We start from the raw sequence: 11,875 nt of genomic DNA on the forward strand, positions 1-11,875 counted from the left end.
TTGGACAGCTGCATGTAAATCAATGAAGTTAGAACACACCCTCACACCATGCACAAAAATAAACTGAAAATGGCTTAAAGACTTAAAACTAAGACATGACACCATAAAGCTCCTAGAAGAGATCATAGACAAAACATTCTCTGACACAAATTTTACCAGTGTTTTCTTAGGTTAGTCTCCCAAGACAAAAGAAATAAAAACAAAAATAAACAAATGGGACCTAATCAAACTTACAAGCTTTTGCACAGCAAAGAAAACCATAAACAAAACAGAAAGATAACCTACAGAATGGGAGAAAATATTTGCTAATGATGCGACTGACATGGGCTTAATTTCCAAAATATATAAACAGCTCATATAACTCAACAACAACAAAAAAATCAAGCAACCCAATCATAAAATGGGCAGAAGACCTAAACAGACGTTTCTCCAAAGAAGACATACAGATGACCAGAAGGCACATGAAAAGATGCTCAACATCGCTAATTATTAGAGAAATGCAAACCAAAACTACAGTGAGGTACCACCTCACACCAGTCATCATTTAAAAATCTACAAATAACAAATGCTGGAGAGGGTATGGAGAAAAGGGAAACCTCCTACACTGTTGGTGGGAATGTAAATTGGTGCAGCCACTATGGAAAACAGTATGGAGGTTCCTCAAATAACTAAAAATAGAATTACTATATAATCCAGCAATCCCACTCCTGGGCATATATCCAGGCAAAACTGTAACTCAAAAATATACATGTACCCCTATGTTCACAGTAGCACTATTCACAGTAGGCAAGACATGAAAACAACCTAAATGTCCATCAACAGATGAACGGATAAAGAACATGTAGGACATATATACAATGGAATTCTACTCGGTCATAAAAAAGAATGAAATAATGCCACATGCCGCAGCATGGAGGCAACTAGAGATTATCATACTAAGTGAAGTAAGTCAGAAAGAGAAAGACAAATACCATATGATATCACTTATATGTGGAATCTAAAATAAGACACAAATGAACCTATCTATGAAACAGAAACAGACTCACATAGAGAACAGACCTGTGGTTGGAAAAGGGGAGGGGCAGTGAGGAGGGATGGACTGGGAGTTTGGGGTTAGTAGATGCAAACTATTACATATAGAATGGATAAACAAAAAAGCCCTGCTGTATAGCACAGGGAACTATATTCAATATCCTGAGATAAAGAAAAATGGAAAACAATGTATATATATGTATAACTGAATCACTTTGCAGTACCGCAGAAATTAACACAACATCGTAAATAAACTATACTTCAATAAAAATATATATATTTCTATATTTAAAAATTTGATTCACAATACCACGAAAAAGAATAAAATACTTAAGAAGAAATTTAACAAAATAAGTGTAAGGCTTATAAATTGACAATAATAAAACACTGAGGAGATTAATTAAAGATGATCTAAATAAATAGGGAGATATTTATGATTCATGATTGAAGTCATGTTCATGAGTGAAAGACTGAATATTGTCAAAATAGCAATTATTCCCAAATTGAGCTATACGTGAATCCAGCAGGCATTCATCAGAAATTGACAAACTGATACTAAAATTCATGGGGAAACGCAAAGGACCTAGAATTGTAATGACAGCTTTTAAAAACAACAAAGTTGAACACTACTCCGTTTCAAATCTTACTCAGAAGATACAATAATCAAGACAGTGTGCTATTGGCACATGAATAGTCATACAAGAGGTCAATGGAACACAATTATGAGTAAAAAAACAAATCTTTACACTTACGGTCAAATTATTTCTGACAAAAGTGCCAAGACAATTAAATGTAAAAAGCATAGTCTTCTTAACAATTGAATATTCACATTCAAAACGAAACTTAAACTATTAGTTCACACTATACCCACACACAAAAACACAAATTGGATCAAAGACCTAGATGTAAAAACTAAACTATTAATTTCTTCAAAACAAGGCGGGGGTGGGGGGGGATATCATAAGACCTTGGTTGGGCAGAAGGTTCTTAGATACCACACCAAATTTACAACCCTTTTTTTAAACTTGGTATTTTGAAAATCATCAAAATTTTAAACACATGCACATCAAAAGGCACCAATAAAATTTTTTTAAATACACCTAAAACTAATATAATGTTATATGTCAATTATATCTCAATGAAACAATGGAGGAAAGTCCATAAAATGGGAGAAAATATGTGCAATCACATATCAGATAAAGGACTTGTATCCAGAATATATAAAGAACTTTTACAACTCAAAAATAAGGCAAATGAGAGAATTTTTTAATGGACAGAAGATTTGAATAGATATTTAACCATAAAAAATACACAACATAGGCTTAGCTAATACACTCATGAGAAGACATTCAATGTCATTAGTCATTAGACAAATGCCAGTTAAAGCCACGATGACATACCAAAACACACTCACTAGAATGGCTATAATCAAAAAAGACAGACAATACCAAGTGCTAGTGAGAATGAGGAAAGAGTGAAACCCACATGCATTGCTGGTGAGAACGTCACACTGTACAGCCATCTTGGAAAACCATTCCATGGGTTTACTTTTAAGTGGAACATAAACTTGCCATTTGACCCAAGAATTCCATTCCTTGGAATCTATGCAAGAGACCTGAAAACATATGTCCCCACAAAGACATGTATAGGAGTGTTCATAGCAGCATTACTCATAATAGCCCCCAAATGGAAATAATCCAAATGTCCAAATAGTGATGAATGTACAAACAAATGTGGTATTTCCATACAATAGATACTACTCCTCAAGTTAAATGAAAGAACACCATTTATGAAAAAACCCTCCAGAAAGTAGGCATAGAGGGAACTTTCCTCAACATAATAAAGGCCATATATGACAAACCCACAGCCAACATCATCCTCCATGGTGAAAAACTGAAACCATTTCCACGAAGATCAGGAACAAGACAAGGTTGCCCACTCTCACCACTGTTATTCAACATAGGTTTGGAAGTTTTACCCACAGCAATCAGAGAAGAAGAAGAAAAAAAAGGAATCCAAATTGGAAAAGAAGAAGTAAAGCTGTCACTGTTTGCAGATGACATGATACTATATATAGAGAATCCTAAAGATGCCACCAGAAAACTACTAGAGCTAATCAATGAATTTGGTAAAGTAGCAGGATACAAAATTAATGCACAGAAATCTCTTGCATTCCTATACACTAATGATGAAAAATCTGAAAGTGAAATTAAGAAAACACTCCCATTTGCCATTGCAACAAAAAGAATAAAATATCTGGGAATAAATCTACCTAAGGAGACAAAAGACCTGTATGCAGAAAATTATAAGACACTGATGAAAGAAATTAAAGATGATACAAATAGATGGAGAGATATACCATGTTCTTGGATTGGAAGAATCAACATTGTGAAAATGACTCTACTACCCAAAGCCATCTACAGACTCAATGCAATCCCTATGAAACTACCTACGGCATTTTTCACAGAACTAGAAGAAAAAATTTCAGAATTTGTATGGAAACACAAAAGACCCCGAATAGCCAAAGCAACCTTGAGAAAGAAAAATGGAGCTGGAGGAATCAGGCTCCCTGACTTCAGACTATACTACAAAGCTACAGTAATCAAGACAGTATGGTACTGGCATAAAAACAGAAATATAGATCAATGGAACAGGATAGAAAGCCCAGTGATAAACCCATGCACATATGGTCACCTTATCATTGATAAAGGAGGCAAGAATATACAGTGGAGAAAAGACAGCCTCTTCAATAAGTGGTGCTGGGAAAACTGGACAGCTACATGTAAAAGAATGAAATTAGAACACTCCCTAACACCATACACAAAAAGAAACTCAAAACGGATTAAAGACCTAAATGTAAGGCCAGACACCATCAAACTCTTAGAGGAAAACATAGGCAGAACACTCTATGACATAAATCACAGCAAGATCCTTTTCGACCCACCTCGTAGAGAAATGGAAATAAAAATAAAAATAAACAAATGGGACCTAATGAAACTTAATAGCTTTTGCACAGTAAAGGAAACCATAAACAAGACCAAAAGACAACCCTCAGAATGGGAGAAAATATTTGCAAATGAAGCAACTGACAAAGGCTTAATCTCCAAAATTTACAAGCAACACATGCAGCTCAATATCAAAAAAACAAACAACCCAATCCAAAAATGGGCAGAAGACCTAAACAGACATTTCTCCAAAGAAGAGATACAGATTGCCAACAAACACATGAAGAATGCTCAACATCATTAATCATCAGAGAAATGCAAATCAAAACTACAATGAGATATCATCTCACACCAGTCAGAATGGCCATCATCAAAAAATCTACAAACAATAAATTCTGGAGAGGGTGTGGAGAAAAGGGAACCCTCTTGCACTGTTGGTGGGAATGTAAATTGATACAGCCACTATGGAGAACAGTATGGAGGTTCCTTAAAAAACTAAAAATAGAACTACCATATAACCCAGCAATTCCACTACTGGGCATATACCCTGAGAAAACCATAAGTCAAAAAGAGTCATGAGACTTCCCTGGTGGCGCCGTGGTTAAGAATCCACCTGCCAATGCGGGGCACATGGATTCGACCCCTGGTCCGGGAAGATCCCACATGCCGCGGAGCAACTAAGCCCATGTGCCACAACTATTGAGTCCACACTCTAGAGCCTGCGTGCCTAGAGCCCTTGCTCTGCAACGAGAAGCCACCGCAATGAGAAGCCTGTGCACCGCAACAAAGAGTAGCCCCCGCTTGCCGCAACTAGAGAAAAGCCCCTGTGCAGCAACGAAGACCCAACGTAGCCAAAAATACATAAATAAATAAATAAATAATTTTTAAAAAAAAGAGTCATGTACCAAAATGTTCATTGCAGCTCTATTTACAACAGTCAGGACATGGAAGCAACCTAAGTGTCCATCAACAGACGAATAGATAAAGAAGATGTAGCACATATATACAATGGAATATTACTCAGCCATAAAAAAGAACGAAACTGAGTTATCTGTAGTGAGGTGGATGGACTTAGAGACTGTCATACAGAGTGAAGTAAGTCAGAAAAAGAAAAACAAATACCGTATGCTAACACATATATATGGAATCTAAAAAAGAAAAAAAAATGGTCAGAAGAACCTAGGGGCAAGACGGGAATAAAGACACAGACCAACTAGAGAATGGACTTGAGGATACGGGGAGGGAGAAGGGTAAGCTGGGACAAAGTGAGAGAGTGGCATGGACATATATACACTACCAAACGTAAAATAGATAGCTAGTGGGAAGCAGCCACATAGCACAGGGAGATCAGCTTGGTGCTTTGTGACCACCTAGAGGGGTGGGATAGGGAGGGTGGGAGGGAGGGAGATGCAAGAGGAAAGAGATATGGGGACATATGTATATGTATAACTGATTCACTTTGTTATAAAGCAGAAGCTAACACACCATTGTAAAGCAATTGTACTCTAATAAAGAGGTTTAAAAAAATTAAAAAATAAAAATAAAAAAATTTTTAAAATGAAAGAACAACATATACAACATGCTACAACATGGATAAAACATGGATAACAGCTGCTACAACAGGAATAAACTACCAAAACAGTATATTAAATGAAACAAGCCAGATGCAAAAGACTACACATTGAATGATTCATTTCTATGAAATATCCAGTAAAAAGACAAATTTATAGAGATAGAGGCAATCAGCGATTATCTTGGTCTGGGGTTTTGAGAAGGGATTTAATGCAAATAGGCATAAGAGAACTTTCTGAGGTAAAGAAGATGTTCTAAAACAGGCTGTGCTGATGATTACCCAACTCCATAACTTTATTAATAAGCATTAAATTGAAAAAAGAAAAATTTACATCACCTGTAAGGAACAAATGGATATGATGTGTCTCCAGAGAAAGACACAGGATCATTTATTACTTTTCAAGGCAAAAATATTTATATAATTTTACTCTTATCATGAGGAAACATCAGAGAATCTCAAATTGAGGAACACTAAGAAATAACTACCTATAATTTTCAAAAATATTAATGGCTTGAAAACCAACAAAAGGCTAAGGAACTATTCCAGATAAAACTTAACTAAGGAGACATGACACCTGAAAGAAATGCATGATCCTGACCTGCATCTAACAGGCAAAAAAAAGAAAAAGAAAAAGAAAAAAAGGGTGGTGGTTAATTGGATGAAAGTAGACCAAGGGTACAAACTTCCACTTATAAGATAAATAAGTACTAGGGATGTAATGTATAGCACACTAATTATAATTAACACTGATGTATGTTATACATTAGAGTTAAGAGAATAAATCTAAAGAGTTCTCATCACAAGAAAACAATTTTTTTCTATTTCTTTAATTTTGTACCTATATGAGATGAGGGACTTTAACTAAACTTATTGTGGTAATCATTTCATGATGTATGTAAGTCAAATCATTATGCTGTACACCTTAAACCAACAGTGCTGTATGTCAGTTATATCTCAATAAAGCTGGAAGGAAAAATAATACTAAATTTAAAATTTTCAAATAGATACAGAGATAGAGATATATAATGAAGGGTATTGTTAGTATAATTGACAAAATAGGAAAATGGACTATGGATTAAAGCATGGCAGCAATGTTAAATTTTTCTTAAATTGATAAATGTTCTAAAATATATATGAGAGAATATTAGTGTTAGGAAATACACACTGAACAATTCTGGGGAAAAGAGTCTGAATATATACAACTTACTCTCTAATGATTCAAGGAACAAATATTTATGTATGTGTATTTTTATCTATCTATCTATCTATCTATCTATATATAAACATACATATCCTGTGGTCTTTCTGAGAGACAGGAATAAAGAATGATAAAGCCAACGTGGCAAAGTGTTAAAAGTTAATAGAGGATAAATGAGAAATCTTTATATTGTTTTTGCACTGTTTCTGTAAGTTTGGAAATATTTCAAAATAATGCATTAAATTTTCAATAAAACAGCAGGACATTGATAATTCGTTGACATGACATTTATTTCTGAGCAATATGCTTAATAAGCAAACACGAGCAGGAGTCCCACCAAAGTCTAGAACAAGAAAAAATGCCACTCCTTCCAATAATATTTGACATTGTACTGGCGATACTAGCCAACAAAATCAGACAAGGGAAAGAAATTAGATGTTTAAAATCTTAAAGGGAAGAAAAATAAGACCATTTGCAAACCATATGATTGTAAACCTAAAAAAAAAACTGAAAAAAAAATAAGAGAATTCCATAAGAAAGCTGAATTCAAAATTAAGATACAGAAATCATTGTCTGTCACTTATAACACAGAAGCTGAAGTCCTTGGTTAAAAAAAACAAGAAAAAACCAAACTGCATTTGGCTTCAGCCTCAGCCTTTAAAAGGCCAAATAACTACTTCAATGACAGTTTTGTCATTCTTAAAATAGTAAAGGATTAATAATCGTGTGACAACACAGGCCATCATTGGATCAAATCATTGGGATAGCATCACTAATTCAATGCAATTCACCACTCAGTAACACGTTCAGGAAGTAAAGAAAGCACAACATAATATACCAGAAGTGCCAGTATTACTGTGAGGTAAGCAGAGAGTGAGTGGGCCAGTACCTCATTCTGCTTCAGGCAAAGACAAAGGTGTTGCTGTACAAGAGATGTTTGAAGCTGCCTTTTCTTATACAACATTTTCATATAAAAGCCTGTATTGCATGTTGGAAAAGGTCTCTCCAATTAAAGACAGAAGGAATAATGTACTTTGTGGATGACAATACCAAACAGCAATAAGATCCAACATATTGCAGAAAAAGACCCACAATACTTTGCCATTCGGGAAGAAAACACATCCCCTGTGTTATGTTTGTAAGTCCATAGAAAAGGATCTTGTCACATCAATACTGGATTGGGAGTTTGTGGGGAGTTGAAGGGAGCTCCAGCTTTAACTATGCTGTTTAGATATTCTAAAATATGTATTCAGGTATTATTCCTAAAGTGAATAAAAATAAATAGGAATTTTTTAAAGCTAGTTATGCATTCTAGGGGGATAGCAGAATAGCCCTCATCAGATGGACCATCGGCAGCCATCTTGTAACCTACCCAGAACAGGGATTTATTTGCTAATTCCGCCCCCACAGTGGTTCAAGCAGTTCATGTTGATTGGATAGTCAGGTTGGAATGACACCAAGAAAGCCCAATGAGTGGGCCTGATAATCCATCCTGACAGTCTTTGGACATCTTAGAGTAAACAAAAATAAGGCAGAAGGAAAGATATCTGATCTGGTGCTCGGCAAGCCATTCGTCAATTATATAGATGTTATGCCCTGAAAACACCTGGACCAGTACTTTCTAGCAGATCAGATCCCTTTTTAGGATGATGATGATGATATTGTTTACCATTCATTGGATGTCGGCTACATGCCAGGCACTGTTCAAGATGATGGGAACGGGGCTGACAATGTCAAGTGGGAAAGACAGATTATAAACATCATAAACAGTAAATAGTTACTATTTACTAAGCACTTACTGTGTTCCAAGAACATTTTACATACATTAGCTCACAACCCCCCTGCACAGTAGATGGCATTCTCCCCATTTCACATGTAAGGAAACTGAGGTTAGCGAAGGTGAAATGACTTGCCCGTGGCTGACCATGGGCATTCCCTGGTGGTCCAGTGGTTAGAACTCCAAAGTTCCACTGCAGTGGGGACGGGTTCAATCCCTGGTCCGGGAACTAAGATCCCAGCAGGCCTCACCGCACGGCCAATTAAAAAAAAAAAGAAAGAAAGAAAGAAAGGGGCTGACCAGAGGAGGAAATCGGGTGCGACTATGCCAGGCCCCCAGTAACTGCCTTTGTCTCAGGACAGGACCACATTCCCTTGGGAGGGGAGCCCACAGTGAGGATTCACAGGGCCCAGGACAATGATGAGCCCAGATGTGAGACTACTGAGGTCAGGAGAGCCGTGGACAAGAGGTGGCACCAGGCTGGGACAGGAGGCACCACGTTCAGGGCCCCCATCCCTGGCCAGGCCAACAGCCCCGAGCCCCACCCTGTGTCCTGGCCAAGTTTGGGTTCCTCCTTCTGGCCCTTAAAACAGTATGTTCACACTCACTCTCCTGAATGGAGCCCCCATTGAACATTCCCTGACCATGGGATATTCAAGCTCTGCCGACAGAATTCTCCAGGACAAAAGTAGTTGTTTCCTGCAAGCTCCCCAACATCTCCCCACCCCGCCCTCTGTCCAAACAACAGGCGCACAGCAATGGCTCCCATCACCTGGGAACATAGAGGAAGGTGCCAGTGGCATCCACATTCACCCCACGAGAACTCAGGTTCCTGGCAGGGCCCCCTATGCCAGTGTACAGCCCCTGTAAGTTCCCCCAACCAGCATCCTGACCTAAGCAGGGGAATTTCTTGGCCCGTGGCTGAAACACTGGAAATGCAGCCAGGAGAGCGGATGCAGGCCGGGAGTGTAGGCGAAACCCCTCAAGGCAGGCCCAGGAAGTTTGAGCTCCCTTCATGACTTTGTCACTAACAGGCTGGGATGTGACCTCAACCATAAACCGCCCTATTCCTGTACCCCTCAAATGATGAATGAAAACAAATGCAGTGACCTTAAACCTTCTCACAAAACAGAATCTTTGTGGAGGTGCTTAAGGAGAATTCCTACGCCCATGACTCCAGGAATTCTGAGCAGTGGTTCTGGGATGCAGCAAAGAATCTGCATTTTACACCAATTGGCCAGAGAAGCCCAGTGTCTGCCAATTCACAAATCACTAGCTTGAACGCCCATCGAGAGAAGCCTGATTTAAATGGAATTCAGTACAAAGGAATGCTATGTGGCCCTCAAAATGAGAACATATAAGCTATTTTGTAAAAAGGGACAAAGTGAGCAATCACGTGGTTAAAGGACAGGGAGGGAAATGTTTCACCTTCCTCTGAAACCATATGAAAGTATTACCTATGCCAGAATCATTCTTGGATGTTTTCTCCTATTAACACTGGTCAGGCAGTCGAGCCACACCTTCTCTTGGCAACCACCTTCAAGGATCTGACCGTCATTGACATCACAGGCAAGGAGAGGCTTAAGGATGTCATCCAAAAATTCACCTCACTGTTGGACCAAAAGAAGTTAAAAGGTCACTTCCAGGGCGAGGTCTCAGGGGACGAAGGTACTACATCTCACTGTCCTGGTGCAGCGCTCCACTGGTGGGACTTGAACTTGAATCAGTTTTCCGGTTAAGGTTTTCCGTATCTGAGGTCAACACAAGGAAAGCCAGGAACTCGACCCAGGAAGCCTAGTCCTAGAGCGGCACGATTGCTCCGCCCCCTTGAGGCCTATGAAAGTATTTCTCTAGAGTAAACTACCCACCACAGCCGGGGCTACTGGGCGACACAGAGGCCTCCACTTCTAGGGGCGGAGCCTAGGAAGGGGCGGAGCTTAGCGTGAGAATGCTTTGCGACTCAGGTTCCGCCGGCGTCACTCACAACGTCCTTGGCCCACTCCTGCGCAAACCAGTCCACGTGAGGACCTGAAGATTCACACACGCAAAGCCAAGCGCAGCAGCTCCCCTAGAAGCCAGGGCTGAGGGATCCCGAGAGGCGCCCCCGGAGCTCCGAAGGCTCCTCCCTCGTCCTGCAGTCCTGCGCCCCACCGCCCTGCGTCGGCCTCACCTGTCAAACCGATCTGTCACTGCCTGCAGGACCCAGCCCTTCCTCGCCTTCTGCCAGGCCCCAGGCCCGCGGCGACACTGAGAAGATGGGCAGCCGGCCCCGCAGCCCCAGCGCCTCCCCTGCGGACCGGTGGGGACCGCAGCGCGGAGGACCGGGCCCTGCCAAGCGCCGGCGAACGGAGGAGCCCGCGAGCCCCGAGTCCAAGTCCAAGGCGGCGCCCAGCCTGGACAACCTGACCTGGCCCCCGACCGCGGACACGCTCATCTTCGTGGTCGTCCTGCCCGCCGGCTGTGCCCTGCACGTGCCCCTGGACGACGTCGACGTGCTGCTGGAGCCCGAGCCAACGTCCGTGAGGCAAGTGTCTCTCGGAGATCGCATCCTCATGCTGGTCCCCGAGGCCCTCCTGGGCTCGGGAGTGGAAGGCCCGTGGGGACAGGGCCTGGGACGGGGCGCTTTCCTGAGCGCTCCCGGGGAGTGCATGGCCCTGGAGCCGGGAGTCTTCGGCGCAGCTGTCCCAGAGATCGCCTGCCAAGAAGAGGTCAACGAGGAGGCAGCGGATGCTGACGCCGACTTCCTGCCGGCTGGGACGGATGCTGCTGCAGTCTCAGGCGCTGGGCTCCGCCCCTCGGCTGGATGTATGTCTGGCTTCGACCTGTTGGGCCTAGTCTCAGAGCCGTCCCCTCGGGCCCCCAACACTAGTCCAGAGAGAGGCTCTCCTCACCACGACGACAACCTGGACTTGCACCTTCCGGAGCCCTCCCCCGACTCACCACTCCAACCTCTACCTCCCTCTCCAAGTCCAGGTCCTCACCAGCGTCCCCAACGCCCTCATGGTCCTCCACGCAAGACCCGGAAATGCCTGTTCCCTGAATCAACTGCCTCCCACAATTCCTGGCCAACTGAAAGGGCAGTAGGAGAGAGTCTTCTGATATTGGCTGTGTGTACCTTGCACACACCGTAAGAATCATACGAACAGATGCTTTATGGATGCAGGCTGCACTGCAGAATTTTGATCAGTGACTGACTAAAACACTTGAAAGGAAGCTCACCCGGGCAAAGAAAAGCCACTTGAAATACAGTGTGCTTTCCGACAGCCAGACTGCTGCTTAGATTTCCTCTAGGGAGGGCACCCTTAAGCAGCTCTACCCCCCTCCCATTCGCTTCAAACCTAAGCGCCAGC

At 41.4% G+C, this 11,875-nt stretch overlaps 1 protein-coding gene across 1 annotated transcript; it reads left to right on the forward strand.

The window, feature by feature from the left end:
• Window positions 1-10,473: 10,473 nt before the first annotated feature.
• LOC133093054 (proline-rich protein 23C-like) lies at window positions 10,474-11,656 on the forward strand. Its single transcript, XM_061192774.1, has 2 exons — window positions 10,474-10,545; window positions 10,664-11,656. The coding sequence occupies exons 1-2, from the start codon at window positions 10,474-10,476 to the stop codon at window positions 11,654-11,656; spliced, it is 1,065 nt and encodes a 354-aa protein (XP_061048757.1).
• Window positions 11,657-11,875: the final 219 nt, after the last annotated feature.

The sequence above is a fragment of the Eubalaena glacialis genome, chromosome 6, assembly GCF_028564815.1.
Source record: "Eubalaena glacialis isolate mEubGla1 chromosome 6, mEubGla1.1.hap2.+ XY, whole genome shotgun sequence".
NCBI lineage: Eukaryota > Metazoa > Chordata > Mammalia > Artiodactyla > Balaenidae > Eubalaena > Eubalaena glacialis.

What these genes read in the sequence shown, in the direction of transcription:
- LOC133093054 (XM_061192774.1), top strand. Translation starts at nt 10,474, where the DNA reads ATGCTTTGCGACTCAGGTTCCGCCGGCGTCACTCACAACGTCCTTGGC. An exon ending in TCCTGCGCAAACCAGTCCAC is followed by an intron (nt 10,546 to 10,663) that starts GTGAGGACCTGA and finishes CTCGTCCTGCAG; the next exon opens with TCCTGCGCCCCACCGCCCTG.